Source organism: Quercus lobata, chromosome 5 (genome assembly GCF_001633185.2).
Source record: "Quercus lobata isolate SW786 chromosome 5, ValleyOak3.0 Primary Assembly, whole genome shotgun sequence".
Lineage (NCBI taxonomy): Eukaryota > Viridiplantae > Streptophyta > Magnoliopsida > Fagales > Fagaceae > Quercus > Quercus lobata.
Genome location: NC_044908.1, coordinates 73,856,660 through 73,876,756, shown reverse-complemented (window position 1 = coordinate 73,876,756; position 20,097 = coordinate 73,856,660). Strand labels below are relative to the sequence as shown.

General features: G+C 35.0%; 1 protein-coding gene across 1 annotated transcript; it reads left to right on the top strand.

Annotated features, from left to right (window-relative positions):
- Positions 1 to 838: 838 nt before the first annotated feature.
- On the top strand, positions 839 to 19,250 carry LOC115991619 (cysteine-rich receptor-like protein kinase 25). Its single transcript, XM_031115437.1, has 7 exons — positions 839 to 1,734; positions 16,089 to 16,259; positions 16,558 to 16,679; positions 18,037 to 18,247; positions 18,365 to 18,602; positions 18,679 to 18,829; positions 18,925 to 19,250. Exons 1-7 carry the CDS (start codon positions 906 to 908, stop codon positions 19,207 to 19,209), a joined length of 2,007 nt encoding a protein of 668 aa, XP_030971297.1. The 5' UTR covers positions 839 to 905; the 3' UTR covers positions 19,210 to 19,250.
- The last annotated feature ends 847 nt before the right edge of the window (positions 19,251 to 20,097 follow it).

The following is a 20,097-nucleotide window of genomic DNA, read 5'->3' as shown; positions in this document are numbered from 1 at the left end:
TTTGTCCCTCAAATCTATCAGTTCCTACAGGTCCATCTTTGGCTTCCTCACTTTTTCACAGTGAATAATGATTCAAGTCATTTGACTAAATTTGGTTAGCTTTGTCAATTGAGAGTCAGGGTAAAGGTGTGGGTCTCCAATCCAACTGCTCCTGCCATCTACAATTCTTGGCATATTTTGGATGGATTTGTCTTTTGCAATATCCTGATTACTTTATTTGAGGTCTAATTAAGCGAATTATTGTGCACCACAAATGCTTTTAATGCTTCACTTGCTTTCAATTTTGGCCGTGTCTCTCATCAATTTAAGATCCACCGGAAATCTATAAGCCAAATATTAAAAGAGTGGGCACCGGAAACGTGGGTTGAGTTCTATGCCAAACTCGAGTGTCTAAAACTCGAGTTTTAAAAACGTGGTACATTACTAGATATTTCTCAAATAGTAGTAAAACACTAATAATTTCAAAAAATAGTTTAACTCGAGTTCTATGCCAAACTCGAGTGTCTAAAACTTGAGTTTTAAAAAAGTGGTACATTACTAGATATTTCTCAAACAGTAGTAAAATACTAATAATTTCGAAAAATAGTTTACCACTAATAATTTCGAAAAATTCACTTTCACATTCTTTTTTTTTTTTTAATTTGAAAGTCACTTTCACATAAACAGTAAGTTTTTTTATTCACGAATCACAAAAATTTAGAAAATGAAGTCTCCGATGAAAAGTCCACACGCAAATGGCTTGCCTTTGTTGATTGGAGTGGAGATAATGACCTTTATCAGTTTATCTTATTATATACCAAATTTTCCAAGAAAAAATCAAGAAAGGAAGAACAATTTTTTTTCTTAACTAGGCCTTTTCCTTGTCTTGCATCTTGAAGAATAAGCACAAGACTGATCAAACGACCATGGGGATGCCTTCTTTCAATGTCTCCAGGTTCCCACTAACCCTGTCCTTACTCAGCTTCCTAAGCCTAAACATTGAAGCAGCCCCAGAATACCGCTACCATTTCTGTTCAAACGAAACCACTTTCACCCCCAATAGCACCTACCAGTCCAACTTCAACCACCTCCTCTCTTCCCTTTCCTCAAATTCCATGCGTGAAAGTGGTTTCTACAACACCACCGTTGGCCAAACGCCAGAGACCACAGTCTACGGCCTCTTCTTCTGCCGTGGAGACCTCACAACCGATGAATGCCAAGACTGTGTGTCAACAGCAATCAAAGAAGTTGAGCAGTACTGCCCCGTAGAAAAAGTGGCCGTGATATGGTACAGTGAATGCGTGTTACGCTACTCAAACAAGTCATTCTTCTCCACCATGGACGAACATCCCAGCGTTTCATTGTATAACATTCAGAATACAACAGAGCAAGATCGCTTCTTCCTGCTACTTGGAGCTTCAATGAATGAAATAGGGGTCAAAGCATCAACTGCCCCCCCCGGTTCAAAAAAATTTGCAACAAAAGAAGCCAATTTTTCGGAATTACAAACCACATATAGCCTCGTCCAATGCGACCCTCTGCTATCCAGCTCTGATTGCAGTAGGTGTTTTGTGAATCTCATATCATATTTGCTAAGTTGTTGTGCGGGAAAGCAAGGGGGTAATGTTCTGAATCCTAGTTGCTATATTAGGTATGAAATATATCCGTTTTACAGGGTACAATCCACACCGTCATCAGCTCCAGAATCAGTGCTTGTTGCTCCTCCGCCTCCAAATATAGTCACCACACGAAAAGGTATGTATTTGTCAATATTTGAAAGAAATTCTATTGGATATTTAGACTCCTGCATACTCAAATTGTTTAATCTAATATATTAACTGTTATGGTTTTTCACATAAAATTTATGTTGACTTTATTTTATAACAAAAAAAGTGTTGTAATTGCATTAAGTTATTTACTTGTATTTTGTGAGATTTATTCGTAATGAGTTTAGTATTAAGTTGGTGAAGATTGCTCAAGACAATGAAGCTCACAACTTGCTCGTGACTGACTTGTGAGTTAACAACTCGCGAAAAGATCACGTGAGAAGCACATGCTGGAATCTAAACAATCTTTTACTAGGCTGTATTTCGTGAGTCACTTCGTGACTTTGCCAACTTGCGAGTAACCCGCGAAACTCTCTGCCAGGATGATTTTGAGTATGACTCTTATATCCTTCACCCATACTATATATACCTTCATTATCCACAAAATTGTAAGGAGGCTATTCAGAAGAAAACCCTAGAAAAGGGTTTTCTACAACACACCCACCTTGTTAGAGAGAGTTGCTTATCCTCAAGAAATAAATCTTTGTAGTCTCTTTTCCTTCCCTTTCCTATTGTTAAACATTGAGATGAGATTTGTACTCAAACACAACCCACACCTATTCAGAGTGTAGAGAGTGATTTGAAGCTGGGGAAGCATTGGGTATTTGCCAAAATAAGTTGGTGAGGCTTGGCAGATGCAATCGGGCGGTATTGCGGGATTTGGGAAGCTAGTGAAGACAAGACTCCGAAAAGTCCATTGGTAACTAGAGTTTGGAGAGCTCAAGTACTTTGGATAGATTAGGCTTGGAGGGTCTTTTTGGTATCCTTGTACTCCAATTTATTCACATATATTCTGCATCAAGCTTGTTTAGATTAAAATTAATCGAGCCATAATTAAGAATTAGGGGTCTAAAAAAGATATAGTATTTTAACACTATTTGAGTTTTCATTAACCAAGTTGTTACTTAGGTTTATTAATCAAATCTAGGTTAAATACACACCAATTATATCATATAATGGAAAATTAAAGGAACACAGGTGATATAATGACCTAGGAAAACCAATGAAATTGTCCAGTTTCAAGGTAAAAAACCTAGGGAGGATTTAATTTAAACAATCCTCAAGGAAAAAAATTCACTAAATAGAATGGAAGTGTTTACAATAGATTTAATTCAAAATCTAATGCTACCTCTTGTAGTACTTACTCACATGGCCATGCACAGCTCCGAATCCACGGACTCTTGTATTCTGAATTTGTTGCACTAAAACACTTTAGTTTGTGACTTTGAGATCTCACTCAAACCTTTAGATTATTAGCAGTAGTTGATCTTGTAGCAGTAACTTATCTCCATTGGTACTTGTATTTGGATCTTCTTTCTAGTAGATGCTTGTTGAATTAAAAGGTTATAGAACCTCACAGATCTCATAGGAGTAACTCGTAAGGCTTGAAAAACGTGTATTAGAGTTATACTTTTATACATAGCAATGCTGGACTCAAACCCTAGACGTTTTGCGAGCTTTTGGGCTTGATTTAAATTCTCCAGAATTCGCAGTTCGATTAGTCGAATCTATTCTCTCGATCAGTTGAGCAAGACAATTTCTAAATTTCTCTTTTGGCAGCTTGTATGTTCTTGAATCTTTACTTATATTAACTTGAGTAATATCTAACACTATTCTAAGACATAAATATCTTATACTAGAGATGTTTTTGTTCTCGATTTGGCAACATACACAAATTTAGTTCATAAACATTTAATGCTAAATATTTATAACCTATATATTCATTTTATAATTCAAATTAAATTTTATTAATAGAAAAGAGATATTTTTAATTTTAAATAAGAAATAAAAATGAAGAGACTGGCTTTTAGAGCTTATTCAGTCTATGTTTTTAAATTTGTGGTCTTTCTCTTTCCTCCTCCATAGCTTACATCAGGATAGGATGGCTAAAAAGTTGTTTTATTAGCTGAAAAAAAGTAACATTTTTCGTTTTCATTTTCCGTGGATCCCACTGCACAAAAAAAAAAAAAAAAAAAAAAAAAAAAAAAAAAAAAACTAACTTATTTGATTTAAAATTTGCATTCAATTTTCATTTTTTTGTATCTTAAAAGTAGATTTGAATAATACATTTTTTAGGCGTTTTCAGATTTAATGAAAACGAATACAATGAAATTTGTGATATTTTGGTGAAAATTGTTGGGACGCACTCACTGAAAAGCGTCTGCTCAATCAACCAAACCTTGATTTAATGAAACTTAGTGAGAGCCAACGACTCTTCTTGGCGGACTGAAAAACATAGTGATATTTTTCTCTACAATCATTTTCCTCCATTATTCATCATTTCCATTTGCTCTCATCTCCCTTTTGGCTCTCTACTCTCCTGCTCTTTTGGTCTCTTGTCTCTCTCCTTCCAGCCCACTAATGCCAGTCCGCCTCTCTCTTTCTTTGTATTTCGGCCATGACTCTATATTATTGATGTTTGTTTTGTTTGGGTTATGGGTTCAATTTCAGTGAGATTGTATGAGTTATTTGGGTTTTCTCATAGATTCTTTGGCTGTGGATTTCAAAGGAAAGATCAATGGGTCTTGGTATGTGACTTTTCTGTTAAGCAAGTGGGTTTTCAGTGGGGGTTTCAATGGATCTTCGTATGTGATTTTCCTGTCAAGCATGTGAGATTTCAGTTAAGTTTCACTTTGGGCAAGTGATATCTCAGTAAATTGTAGTACTTGGACGTGGATTGGAGTCCATTGTTTTAGGTGTTTGTTATTAGTGTCCTCTGTTTTAGGTGTTTGTAATTATTTTCTTCTTTGGGAAGATCTCTATTCTAACGTTAGGATTGTTGTTCAATTGTGAATGAGTTCCTAGCATGTTGGGTTGTTGTGTCACAGTATCCCTTCATATTAGGAACAAGTAGGGGTGTGCCCAGTTCAGTTGGTGCGGTTTTTTCCAAATTTATTACTGAACTGATAAAGATCGGTCTTTTCATAATTGGAACCAATGCACATTGCCTAGAGTTGGTTTTCTGACCTATAACAGTGTGGTTTTTTGTGATTGGTTTAATCGGTTTGGTTGGTTTGAAATATTAAAAAAACTATTTTTATTTTTTAAAGAAAAACTGGGTTTCCAAGCCAATACATCAACCTAGTCAAGACTTCTAGCAAATACAAACTTTTATTTTTTTTTAGCAAATTGTCAAAGTAAGTTGTCAAAATACACAAACAGGCTCAAACTCTAATTATTTAGCAAGCAACCTGTTCAATGTCCAATTGTCCATCTATTAAAAAAAACACACACACAAAACAAAACAAAACAAACAAAATCAAATGTCCAATAATCAGTTATGCACTTAGGCAGTAGCTCAAATTCAAAATCCTTAAAAAATATAAAATAAAAATATAATGGTAATTAGTAAATAGTGATTACCTCTACTTTTGGGGAAGGATTGAAGAGTGACAACTCTCTCCGTCTCCCTCAAATCAAAATCCTATGAAAGGAAAAAAAAATCAGCACTTTGTGGGTGCCACTTAGAGAGACAAAATAGAGACAGAGAGTGAGAATGACTTATCAGTGACCAGTTGTCTGGTGGACAGTGAGTTAGTAGCTTCGAAGCACATGATAAGAAGTTGAAGAGTCATGCCAGCCTGTCATTTCGCGAGAACTTCACGAGAAAGGCCATCTCGCAATGTGTCTGTGAAACTCTCTATTTGGCAAAAAATAAAGAGTGCTTTCCTAAATTCTTTACACACGCTATATATACCTTCATTACCCTCAAAATTGTAAGGAGTCTTTTTCCAGAGAGAAAACCCTAGCAAAAAACTTAAGAGTTAGAGATTGTCATACCCACAATTATCTACACAAATTCTCTTGGTTTTCCTCCACTCCTACCTCTCCATCGTCATATCCTTGAGAGGTTCTTAGCCCAAATACTTGCCTCACCCATTCTGAGTGTTGAAAGAAGTTTTGGTGCCTCTGGGAAGCATTGGAAGAAGTCATTGAGTGGCAGATGCAATCAGGCAGAATTACGGGATCCGGATAACTAGTGAAGACAAGACTCCGAGAAGTCCGTTGGTAGTAGGATCTTGGAGGGCTCAAGTACATTGGATAGATTAGGTTTGGAGGGTCTTTTTGATATTCGTGTACTCCAACTTATTCACTAATGGATCTAATTTTGGCTTAAAGGGCCACAGAGAGGTTTTTCGCCGAGTACTTTAGTTTCCTTTTCGATAACATGTCTCGGTGTTATCTTGTGTTTGCATCTCTCTTCCCTAATCTTTAAGCTTTACATTTATTGCATATTGTACTTGCTTATGGCTTAGAGTAGTGTTACCGGTTTATTACTCTTCATTTACTTTTGTTCCACACTTAAATAAATTAAAGTAAAAGCAATTAAATCGTAATTTAAAATTGGGGGTCTAAACAAGCTATAGTGTTTCTACACTAATTAAGCTTTCAGTGTGGTTACGGTCAAGTGGTGCACAGTCCTAGGAACAAGTCCTTGTATTTTGTTTTTATTGTTGTTGTACTATTCATTGCCAATAGTAAAAATATCAATATTTAGTTTGCACGCGCACATACACACACACACACACACTCTCTCTCTCTCTCTCTCTCTCTCTCTCTCTCTCTCTCTCTTAAGAACTGATCCATAATTCCTATCCTTTCTGCCTCTTCTTCCTTCACCTTTATTCCTCTCAACAACATGTCATGTGGAGCTGAGAAGTAATCCAGTGACACAATCCCTAGATCGACCCCAAATCCGTCGTTGCTAAAAGCATAAACCGAGTTAACCCATGCAACGAATCCAAATGAAGGTTGGATAAACCAAATTCAAAATGGGAAGAAAATGTTTTTAACTTAGTGAAGATTGAAGATGCGAAGGTTTGACCCAACTATGATAGCGACGAATTACACATCAAGTAAATGCGATGAGAGTAAGAAGGACCTCTATATCTTTGTTGGTGTCTCCCTCTTTGATTGGTGGTACCTCCAATTTCTTCTTCTCCTTCCCTCACAGAGACAACTAGAGTTTTTCTTTTTGAGTCTCAAGGTTTTGGGATGGTGATGAAAACAGAGTTTAAGGCATGGATGGATTGGGATTTGGCTTATGAGAGAGCAGAGAGGAGGGATTCAATAAGGGATGGGCTAGGATGGATGGCATTTGCAAAGTTGTGATTTTCAACTATTTTTTGTTGGCTTTAATTCCGTGTCAAATTTGATTGTATCATGTCAATCTTTTCCCTATATGTTTATGGGATTTATTGTAAGGGTTGAGTGTGAGTTGGCGAAGAATTGTGAAGAAAAGTGAAGTTCATGACTAGCTCGCGACTATCTCGTGAGTGAACAACCCGTGAAAGGCCACGTGAGAAGCACATGCTAGAATCTGAACAGTCTTTTGCCAGGTTGTATTTTGCGAGTCACTTTGCGACTTGGCCAACCCACGAGTGTCTCACAAGACTCTTTTTCTGGATGATTTTAAAGAGTGCTTTCCTCATTTCTTTACACACGCTATATAAGCCCACATTACCCACAAAATTAAAAGGTGACTTTCAGAGAGAAAACCCTAGCAATACACTTGAGAGTTAGAGATTGTAAACCCACAATCATCTACACAATTTCTCTTAGTTTTCCTCTACTTCTACCTCTCCAATTACAAATCCTTGTGAGGTTCTTAGCCCAAACATTTACCTCAACCAATCTAAGTTTTGAGAGAAGTTTTGGTGAGTGTGGGAAGCATTGGAAGAAGCCATTGATTGGCGGATGTAATTTGGAGCTAATTGTGGGATTCAGATAACTAGTGAAGATAAGGCTCGGTGAAGTCCGTTGGAAGCTGGAACTCAAAGGGTTCAAGTACAGTGGGTAGATTAGGCTTGGAGGGTCTATTTGATATCCTTGAACTCCAACTTTATTCACTAGTGGATCATTTCGGCTTGAAGGGCTGCGGAGAGGTTTTTCGCCGAGTTCTTCGGTTTCCTCTTCAATGTTATCTTGTGTTTGCCTCTCTCATCCCTTACTCTTTATGCTTTACATTTATCGTTTACTGCCTATGTTTATTCACTAGAGTAGTTCCGCTTTATTGCGTTTCATTTACTTTTGTTCTGTACTTAGATAAATAGAGTAAAGGCAATTTAGTTGTAAGTTTAAAATTGGGGGTCTAAACAAGCAATACTAGTTTCCTATTGAGATTTTAATTGGTATTAGAGCGGGTACACATATTTAGATTTGATTATCTTTGTGTGATCCTAGGCCCCGTTTGAGATGGATTGACAATTCCTTAACGCACCTCCTTTCTTCGATAGGAACAACTATGCATTTTGGAAAGTACGTATGCGTGCTTTCTTATGTGCTATCGATGACAATGTGTGGGACTCGGTTGAGATTGGATGGGTTAGACTAGAAAAACCCAAGGCCGAATGGGATAAGTTCCGCTATTACTTTGGCTAATGCAAATAGCAAAGCCATTAATGCTATTTTCTATGGTGTTTCTACTAATGAATTTCATAGAATATCTCATGTGAAGACCCCCTAAGAAGCATGGAAGATCCTTAAGACTATCTATGAGGGTACTAAGAAGGTCAAGGACACAAAGCTATAAATTCTCACTACTCGATTCGAGGAAGTGAAGATGAGTGAGGACGAGTTGTTTGACTCATTTTATGGTAGACTCAATGACATTGTCAATGCCAAGCTTATCTCAAAGAGAAGATAGAGGATACCAAAGTTGTGAAGAAAGTCCTAAGGTCTTTACCCAAAGCTTCCAGGCCAAAGTCACCGCTATTGAAGAGAGCAAATACTTGGATACCATCAATATTCAGGAACTTGTTGGCTCACTTCAAACTTATGAGCTTGGGCTACCATCTCACAAAAGTAGCAAGTCCCTTGCTCTTAAGACAATAAATGAGAGAGCCAATGAGTCCTTGGATGTGGATGATGTAGAGAAAAATGTGGCTTATCTTGCAAAGAATTTTTGGAAATTTCTGAAAATGAAGAATAATGGGAAGTCGTTTGGCAAGGGGAAATCTTCATCCTTCAAGAATGACAAGAAAGATTTCAAGAAGAAGGATGCTAGAGTCATCACCATCTCAAGGAATCGTTTGCAATGAATGCAATGGGCAGGGACATTTAATGAGGGAATGCCCAAACTATTTAAGAGGGAAGGATAAGGAGTTAACAACCACCCTTAGAGATTCTGAGAGCTCAAGTTCAGATTCGAAAGATAGCTGTGATGGTGATAGTAATTATTCTGCCTTTATGGCGATTACCTCGGTAGACATAAAGGGAGAATTAGAAGAATTGAATGAGGAACTCAATGAGCACACCGATGTTGAAGAAGTTGAAGCTATTGATGATGAATAAGTATACCTTGATGAAGGTGATAGAAAGCTTCAAGTTGTATACGATGCATTGCTTGAGGATTGTGACAAGTATGCCAAAGTGGCAAAGAGTGTGGCTAAAAAGATGAAAAGAGTTGAAGAAGACCATAAATCCACTCTTGTGTAACTTAAAGATGCCAAATGTGAGGTTGAGAATTTGAAAGAAAAGTTGTTGAATGCTTATTCAAAGATCAAATTTCTTGAACTAAAGGTGATCCAAGAAAATGCAAAGGTTGAGCGCCTTACAACCAAGAAGCTTGACAACGTGCTCACATCTCAAAAGTCCTTTTCGAACAAGACCGGATCGGGTTATATCGGTGAAGGAAGTTCAAGTGCTGAACCAAAAAGGGAGATGAAGTTTGTATTGGCAAAGGTTGTGGAGAAGCCCAAGGTTGAGAGTCCAATTGTTGAAAAGAAGGCCATTGTGGCAAATTCTAAGGCAAAAGGGAAGTCATTGCTTAAGAATCAAAGGGGATCTCAAGTGAAACATTTCTGCCGTCATTGTGGCATTCATGGTCATACAAGACCAAATTACTTCAAGCTTCATGCTCTTAAAAGATCCGATCTTCAAAGCGCTCAAGGAAATGAAAAGGGGAAGCCAAGAGGAAAGCAAGCCAAGGAAGAAAATGGTGGACACCTTATAGAGGATGTCATGGAGATGGTCAATAGCATTTCATCGTGCCTAGCTAGCTTTACCCTGAAGTTTGAGCATTATGTTACATGGACCCCTCCTATTAAGGTTCTCACCCAAAACACTCGTGCAATGTGGGTGAAGAAGAGTACTCATAAATGATTACTCTACCATGTCCATGCATTAATATTTCCAATGTTTTAGGGACATAGTTTCATGCGTGCTCTCATGTGCATCTTCTTTTAGTTGTCATGCTACCCCTCTAGCATGTTTCATTTAATAGCTTTTTATTTAAAAGTCTGTTTGTTGTTGATCTTACTTTAATGTTTTCGTTTTGTGTGAGTAAAAAATCCAAAATCATATAAAAAGTATAAAATCCAAAAAGTTTGATTGCTTGTGTTGTGTCGTATCACATGTTGAGTTTGGCCTAGTACATTTGTACTAATGACGTAGTTTGTTTACGAGCTTAGATGGTTATGTATGCACGTATATTGAATATGAGTGAAATCTAGAAATCTATGTTTGATTGTTGTAAATAGATCTTCAAGCTTGTCATGAATGTTTAGCCAATAGTCTTAATTGATCTTGATACATGCATTGACTTAAAAATGTATTCAAAATGTATGATGCCAAAGCCAAAGGCTTATCCTTCAAAGAAATATAAAAATTTTCACGGCGTCGATACTCAAAAATTGAGTTGTATTGATCAAAGTATGAAAAATGGAAGCCAAATGAAAAACTTTCAATCAATGTAAACACTTTGGTGAAAAGTCATACACGTTCATTTCTATTCATGAGATAGGTCTCTTGACTTTGTGTAAGTTGTGTATGACTTGATTGAATTGATCATTGAACTTTCATGCTAGACTATGGACTAATTCATACTTAATACTCACACATAACACAGAAGTCTAATGTTCAATGAATATCTATTTTCATTTGTGTGATTGTACGTGTTTAAATGTAATGTGTGTATGCTCAATTGCTCATTGATCAAACCAAAAAGATTTTTGAGTGTTTTATTTGTTTTTGGAAGTGATTTTTGTCACTCTTGTTTGGAAGGTTTTTCTCATAAAGCCAAAAAAAAAATTTGTGTTGAAAAACATAGTGTTTGGCAAATTCGTGAGTAGATGCAATCCCATTCAAGTCGCGAAATGAAATGAAGAAATTTCAGTTTGATAAGTGCTATTTAACAAATTTTTCGTAAAATTATACTAAGCAAATTTTTCTTAGCAAATTTCAAACCTTCGGTGTAAATGCTATCGTTTATACAAAAAGTAGTACCAAGGCAGTCATCCCTAATAGTTACTTCATTTATTAAAGTTGCCTTTTTGACTTATTGGCTTGTCACTTGCTTGAAGCAGCCTTCTCATGCTAATAGACATTTGCAAATTTCCACTTCGTATCCTTGGAAGTTTGGGGCGTTTGGTAAGAAATTTTTAGTAACGTTATTCGTATTTTTTGAAAATACGAGTAGGTGAAAAAGTGTGTAAAAATACGTGTAATGTTGTTTAAACACTGAAAACTGTTGTTTTAACAATAGTAACAAATAGGCCCTTAAAGTCTAAAAATATCTGAATCTGAAATCTTTCAGAAATTATTTACATAATTGAGGAGAGAAAGAGATTGATTGATCAAAATGACTTCCTTCAATCCCTTCTCTCTTTCCATAGTCTTTCTTTCCATGCTTAGCTTCCTTAGCTTAACCGCTCATGCTGCTGACCCAGTTCTTCTCAACACCGTATGTGAAAACACCACTTTCAGCCCCAATAGCATCTACCAATCCAATCTCAACTCCCTCCTTTCTTCTTTCTCCTCCAACGCCAACCTCGAATTCTACGCCACCACCAAGGGCCAAAACACCTCCGAGAATGCATGGAAGTAGTTGTGAAAGAGCTAACCAACAAGTGTTCGATGATTGCGTTTTTTACTGAGTTTGCAAGGGAAATCTTGGACGTTCCAACCGGTGCTATGAAGTGTGGAACAAAGCAAATGAATATATCTACGTCACAAACACTGTACAACCTTTTATAGTGTACACCGGACCTATCCGGCGCCGATTGCTATAGTTGTCCTCTAGATGCTATAAATCTTGTTCCTTGGTGTTGTAGTGGAAAGCAAGGGGGCAGAATTTATTTTCCCAATTGCAATATTAGGTACAAATTGTACCCATTCTACCAGATGGTTGCAACAGCGCCCCTACCTCCACCTCCAAATTCCGTCAATGGACCAAAAGGTGTTTGGTTGTAAGACTTTAGGAACTAATGTATTAGAACTTCAATATGTATTATGTTGGCAAACCATGATCAAAACTTAGAGTCTAGATTTAGGCTTGCTCAAAGTGTGATTTTATGTAAAATTGGAATCAAGTGGTTGCAGGATTTATTGATCAAAATCTGCAAGGCTCGATCGATTAAAAATTAGACTCGATCAATCAAATCTCGTCCAGGTTTAATTTTCTGCAGAAATTCCAATTCAGCCCAAGCCCATATGATGTGTAGGGTTAAGTATTTTACTTCAAGTATAAAAGGAAAAACCCTATCTACGTTTTAGATGTCTTTGATGAGTTGTGCGTTGAATCTTCTGTGAAATCTAGAGGTGTTTAGCTTGATACACACACAAAGAATTGTCAAGATCAAGATTTACGTCAAGAACTTGATGATCTCTTCAGTTGCTGCATAAAGAACTTTAAAGAAGATCTTAAACTTTTGAGTGGATTCTCAAAGTCACAAATAGGAGAACTTGTGGTTGCTACAGATCAAGGAAAGAAGTAGTCTGTGGACTCGGAGCTGTCACGTAGTTGTGGTAGTAAGTTTTCAACATAAGGTAGCAATAAGATGTTAGTGGTCTAAGTTCTATTGTAAAAACTTCAATTCTTTCATAGTGGATCGTTTTTTACCTTGAGGATAGCTAGATTAAATCCTCCTCAGGTTTTTTAACGGTTAGATTTTCCTGGGTTATCATATCGTGGTGTTCTTTATTTTTCCGCATTATTTTCATGATATGATATTTTTGTGTTAACCTAGATTTGAATAATTTATCTAAGACACTTGGCTAAATAACTAGGTTAAACAACTTGTGTTAAGGAGTCTAAAAACGTACAAAAGGTAAACTACACGAGCACCCCATTTTAGTTGACTGCTTTTCATTCTTGATTATTACTTTTTTAGCCGTATGTAAAACTGTGTAAATCAGTTTGTGTGCAGCATGCTTAATCCATTACTTAATGGTTAATTTTAATGTTACAAATTTGCATGTGAGGAACATTTTCTAACCGCAACTTAATTGTTTTGATCCTACTTATGGTAATTCAATTTTCATAGCATACTTTATAAATCTTTCTTTAAGTTTTATTATTTTTTTTTTTTAGAATACTAAGTATTTTTAACACACACACATGGGGAGAGGGGAGAATATAAGTTTTATTTAAGTTTTATTATTTGATGAATATAAGGTATTATTTTATCAAAACTCAATGTACAAAACACAGACCACAAAAGAGACATGTACAGCCCAAAACTCACAATATAAAGAAAAGGAAAAATACTTATTGCACACAAATTGTTTTACACAATTATAAACATATCTCAAAAAATAATTGAAATAATTGTGACTTGAAGTCATGATCTAGGAAGTACAGACACAGGTATGACAGTGTGACACAAAAAAATTCTGAAAATTTATAACATAAAATGACTGATACAACACGAGAATAATGCAGGTACACACCCTAAATGAAGTGTCCGTGCTTCCTAGGTCGTGACTTTCAACTTGGAAATTATTTTAGTAGTTCTTCGGGTTGTGTGTGTATTCACAATTTCAAAATGAAACCATGATTTTGGATTATTGTATTCACCTTTCTAAAGAGTTAAATTTGCTAGCTATAGTGATAGCTAGCAATTGGGCTAGAGATATGGAAGAGAAAAAGATTATTATTGGTTTTGTATTCTACATGGGTAATTCTGTTTTTACATGGACTATTAAGAAGCAACCAATTGTGACATTTTGCACTTGTGAAGCTAAATATGATTAAGTGTACTTCTAGTGTTTGTCATACGATTTGCATTAGAATTTTATTAAAGGAGTTGCATATACCTCAAGAAAAATCTACAAAGATATTTGAGGACAAGAAGTCAACACTAGTTCATGCTTAAAATCCATTCTTTCATGACCCAAGCACTCACAATGATACAAGACATCATTTTATTCGAGAATGTATTACAAGAAAGGAACTTCAACTTGAGTTCATGAAGTAATATGATCAGGTTGCATATATAATCACCAAACCAATCAAGTATGATGTATTTTACAAGCTAAGAGCCTTACTTAAGGTGACTAGAAAAACAAATTTAACGGGAGACAGTAGATGTTAAACTTGTTTAATTAATTTTTCATTAATATTATAAGTTTTTTGTATATTAAATAATATTTGAATAAATGCAAGTGAAAGACTTTCTTGAAGTTAATTATGTGGAGAATTATGAATGTGGGGAGTTTATGAAGTAAATACATGGTGGAGATTTTTGATGTTAAGCAATAAATATAATGAAGGTTAAGAGAGTGCATGGAGGCTATATAAAGCTACACCTTCATCAATTTGTATGTAACAATGAAAGAATTTAAATAAAAGACATGAAGTGTGTTCTCTACCTCTTTCCTCTTCATGCTCTTTCACTTTGTGTGCTTTGTGAGCGTGAGTCTCTTTCGTTGAGTTAGTGTGTGAGGTTCACTAACTTCAACAAATATTAGAATTAGAACTGAGTGGGATGGGGTGGGTAAGGATGTAAGGATTTATGCCCTAAAAATCCAATTTATTAGTGTGTTATAAATAATTAAATTGTTTAATTATATAAGACTATTTGTGAATGAACTAATTGGACATTATCATAGTTATTGAAATGCATTGTATGTGATTTAGTTACAGAAGATATAAATCGCTAGTTCCTTGTAAACTCAAAAAATGTAGTTCGTAGTCGGTGATGAAATTGGATGTTTCATCTGCAAAAACTATAACATGTCAACTAAGATGGTTTGTCTTGATCATGGAAGTAGAGACTTCTAGTTGATGTGTTGATGTGTCTTAAGTGTGTAAGACACATTGAACTGAACCGCTGTGAGATTAATTATTCAATTAACAACTGTTACCTGAGTAATAAATCTCACGATCATGAAATGTAGGTTACTTTGATATATCAAGAGTGAGATCTAATTTAACAGTCAAAACCTTAGTATATTGGGTAACCGCACATAGTGTTGAGAGAACACATATTTTCAAGATGGAATCCATAATCTCTTTCTATAGAGACACGAAATATCCCCTTGAGATAAGTTTAATAGGAACTGATTATTCAAAGCCAGCTACTTTAGTAAAAAGTTACTAAAGTTAATATTTAATAAAATTAGATTTAATAAATATGAATGACTAAAAGATTAAACCAGGGACTCAAGGAATAAAATTATTGTTTGCAAAGTGACAGTTTATTATAACTTTGTTCACAATGGATATTTCATGGAGGGGTCAAATTATACATATTAGAATATTGGAATATAATTTATTAATAAGGCCTAGAATACAATTATATTTCCATAGTGGTACTTGTTATATAATTAATGGTAAGTATGGGCTTGTCAAGAGTTGATAGATAAGCCCGAAACCCATTCCATCTTAAGCCACACACTAAAGCCCAATTGGGCTAGCCCAAAAGGTTAACCCAATTAGATAATCGGTTGTTTATTTAATAAGAGTTATTAAATAAAATAATTGCTTAGACAGTTAAAAAGGTATATATGATTAAAAGAATAAAAAATAGTTTTCTTTGTAGTATCTTTAGAATACACTTTAACAAAAAAGGAAAATCAACGTACTTAAAAACTGATTGAGAAACCACTCATCTTGGGCACTATATGGAATTGGGATGAAGATTGAAGGTCTTCTCAAGACTTGTTTTTGAATTTCACTGTATCAAGGTATGCTTTCTGTTTTTTGTTTAAGAATTCAAAGTTATATGTTATCTCTCATGAATGAAGTAGATCTTTATGTTGCTTTCGCTATTTGTTTTGTATGAGATGCAAAATTGTGCTTTCCAACAAAAGATTAGGGTTCAAGTCTCTGGGGAGAACTTCACACACATATACACTTAGATTAAACTAAAGTAGAATTTTTATCTTATATAAATAAAAGTGAGTAACTAATATAAGACTCGAGTATACCAGCCAAACCAAGATGTTCTAATGGTACTTTCACTCTCATCTATACTGATCAGACGTAATTAATTGATTAGGCAGCACTTCTTGTAACTGACTATTACCTGTTGTCAATAAAACATGATATTGTTTTTGCAGGAAAAGGCAAAATCTCATCGGTAATTATTATCGCCATTGTTGTTACAATTGCTGCCTCTGTGGTGCTAGTCATTCTGGCCTACTGTTTCCTCCGGAGGAGAGCGAGAAAGAAGTCTGATGCTATAAACGAAGAGAGTCCCAAGCAATCTGATGGTCTCCTTAATTATCATGGTATGCTAATGCAAGTGGATTTGTGTTCATACGATCATAACACAATCTCCGCATTTTCAAAATTATACGTGAAGGAATCCTTTCATTATGGATGTGTTAAGCGGCACTTGAAAAACTATATAAATTAGAAATAGTAAATTGCTCTCTATTTGTAGGTTAAACTTCTAGGATGGTTGGTAATTTGTCAAAAAATGATAAAGAATATATTGATTATCTATAAACTCCCACCTCATCATATCTGCAAATATTGCTCTTTGCAATTTATCTCTCTTACGTTTATTTATTTTTGGATATTTAGCTGCAAGTGAAATATCAGCTGTAGAATCCTTGCAATTTGATTTTGTGACAATTGAAGCCGCCACAAATAAATTCTCAGATGACAACAAGATTGGTGAAGGTGGATTCGGAAAAGTTTACAAGGTATATATAATCGAAGTTCATTTCTTGCGTTTTTTTATAACTCAAAATAAACATAGATAGAAAATTTATTGCATATAAATGTAAGTTTTTTTAGAAATTTAAAAGCTTTTTAAAAATTATACAAAGTAAACTATTCTAGAGCCAATTTAAGCGTTGGACACATCATCAATGTTAATCTCACCATTTCCTTACTGAAAAGCTATGTTGCACGGACATGGCATTTTTGGCCCAGTACCTGTGTGGACACGGGTACAGGTAAGACACACCCAAAATCCGTGTCCAGCGGTGTCTCTTTTTTTAAAAAAAAATTCCGACACGGCTCCGACATGGTGGACATGACAATTCTAAAAAGAAAAAGAAAAAGAAAGCTTAGAATTTGCTTGCCTCTATCTTTTGTGACTGACGCCTCATAGCCCACACACACTCCTTCACCTTCAGGCTTCAATCCTCACTCCTTAGCTTCTGTGCTGAGATTGGTGGCCGTCATAGGGCGTACATTGGCGACCATCGAAACTTCTCTGATGACCCCAAAGCATCTCTCCCTCCGCCGTTTCCCTCTTTCCTTCTTCAAGTATCGTGTTATTTGACTCTCTTTCCTTTTTCTTTTTTTCTTTTTTTTTTTTTTTTTTTTTTTTTTTGCTTTGGGTTTACACTTATCTTCTGCCTACTGTGTGTATAGGTATGGTATTTATTTTTTTTATTTTTTTATTTTGTTTGGTTTGGTGATTTTATCTGCGTTATACAGTTAGCACGTGTTTTTTATTTTTTTATTTTTTATTTATGTTTTTAGTTTGATGATAAATGTAGTCTATTTAAACTTTTGGTTTGTACCTTAAACAACATTTTATGGGTGTTATTGTACTACTTTGGGTGTTAATTTACTTATTTCTTGTTCTTACTTAATTTAAATTCTAGACATAAACATATTTTATGTCTATAAATATTTAAAAAATATACCGAAATATAAATATTAATTAATTGCCATACTCCCACAATGTCATACCCTTGTTTTTCAAAAATTACCATATCCCCATATTCGTACCTGTATCGTACCCGTACTCACATTCGTGTCCATGCACATAGCTGAAAAGTACGCTTTAAACACCCTAGTGATTAACAATGCGGGAATAATGAAGACAAAACCTTTCAAATGAAAAAACCACTACTAGGAAAAAATCAATCCTATCGAAAAACACTATAAGAGGAACAATTACATAGCTTGCAACTTACAAAATCTTTGTCTTGTCTAAACCTATGCAACCTTTGCAAACTCCTAGTTTGCCTTCCTACCATGATATTCCCACACCGACTAACAACTTTGTCCTCAATTTGTTTGTTTGGTGGTTATTTCATTCAGGGTGTGCTACTTGACCAGAAGAAAGTAGCAGTTAAAAGGCTCTCAACAAAGTCATTACAAGGCTTAGAGGAATTCAAAAATGAGATCATACTTATTGCAAAACTTCAGCACAAGAATCTTGTGAGGTTATTGGGATTTGGCATAGAGGGAGAGGAAAAACTGCTTGTATACGAGTTCATGCCCAACAAAAGCCTTGATATTTTTATTTTTGGTTTGTTTCGTCCTACATTTTGTTCCATAAGCTTGTTAATATTTTGGACTTCATGTACACTTCTACAATTCACATTTATTCATGATGTCATAACTTAACATTAATATTGAATTTCAGATTCAAAAAGGCGCTCACAACTTAATTGGAAGACTTACTATAACATTATTAGTGGGATTGCTAGAGGACTTCTATATCTTCATGAGGATTCCAGGCTTAAAATCATTCACAGGGACTTGAAGCCTAGCAATGTGTTGTTGGACCATGACATGGTTGCAAAAATATCAGATTTTGGAATGGCAAGGATCTTTTCTGAAAACCAAAATATAGCTAACACCAAAAGAGTTGTAGGAACATAGTAAGTCGCTTCTTCCTATATCTTTCTCTCCTTTTTGGTTTTAATAATAATAATAATAATGTTTGTATACAAATAGCGGGTACATGGCTCCAGAATATGCAATGGAAGGAGTATTTTCTGTGAAGTCAGATGTCTTCAGCTTTGGTGTAATCTTGCTTGAGATTATTAGTGGGAAAAAGAATAGTGGCTTTTACCTTACCGAACATGCTCAAACACTCCTTGCATATGTATGTTAACTTTTTTTCTCCATGAATTAGAATTAGACATTAAAATATGGATTGCATATATGAAATTTAACTCTATTAGAAATCTAAATTGATAGGCATGGAGATTGTGGTGTGAAGATAAAGTGTTAGAGTTCGTGGACAGCTTCTTGATGGAATCATGTTCGACATCAGAAATTGTAAAGTGCATACATATCGGACTTTTGTGTGTGCAAGAAGATCCACAAGATAGACTTACCATGTCAACTGTGGTAGCACTTCTAGGAAGTGATTCAATAGCCCTTCCTAAACCAAAACACCCTGCATTTTCTGTGGCTAAATTTATTCAAATGGATGAAATCTCTGTAAATGAGCTTAGTTTTTCTAGTATTGTACCACAATGAATACGTACAACTATATAAGATTGGCATTAGGTTTTGCATAATGGTGAACTTAATATTGTAGACTAAATTTCTATAAAATAGGAATAGGATACGTATTGGGAAGGAAGGTCCAGTTAATTGAGCAAATGATTATGCTGTAAAAAGTTATTAGATAAGATTGTATGTTGTAAAAAAATAATTTCCCAATTTTCATTTATAAGAGTTAGGTAATAAAAGTGATTTTTTGGAGTGATTTTCCGAGACGGGAGTTATGAACTAAGGGACCTTTGGACAAAATAAACATGAGACTTGGACATATCTCATTAATGGGCCTGCAGGATGATTTGGATAGTCCAGAATTTGGATTTAACAAAAAATACTCAGTATCGTTTCCCAAATAGATCTCATAGGAATGTGCTTCTAGCCCTATTGGCACCTACTATTCTCTTCGGTTTTTGTGTTGTGCGATTCTTTCCTTCCATCCAAATTTTAAACCATAAAAATCATGACATGTGAGTGCTATTTTCTTCGGTCAAATCCTATATGGGGAATCACATTTTGGATTCTTGAATTATTTACGATAAAAAGGATAATCAAGAATATAAACCTATTGTTTAAGTGAATTGAAAAATATTTAATTATTTTCACTAATTTAAGCATACAATTATCTTTTATAATTTGATTACATGTAAGTAAAATTGATTTTATCTTTTTCCTTGCTCTGATTCAATTGTTGCCAAAACAACTCATTTTAAGTAAAAATGTCATCTTTCAAAATCAATTGTTTATTGTATAAATTAAATAAAAATAATAATAATAATTCATTTTACATAACTAATAAGTGCACCACCTACAAATAATTAGTGCATAAAAACAAATGTATTTACACTATTAATATTGAGTTTAATT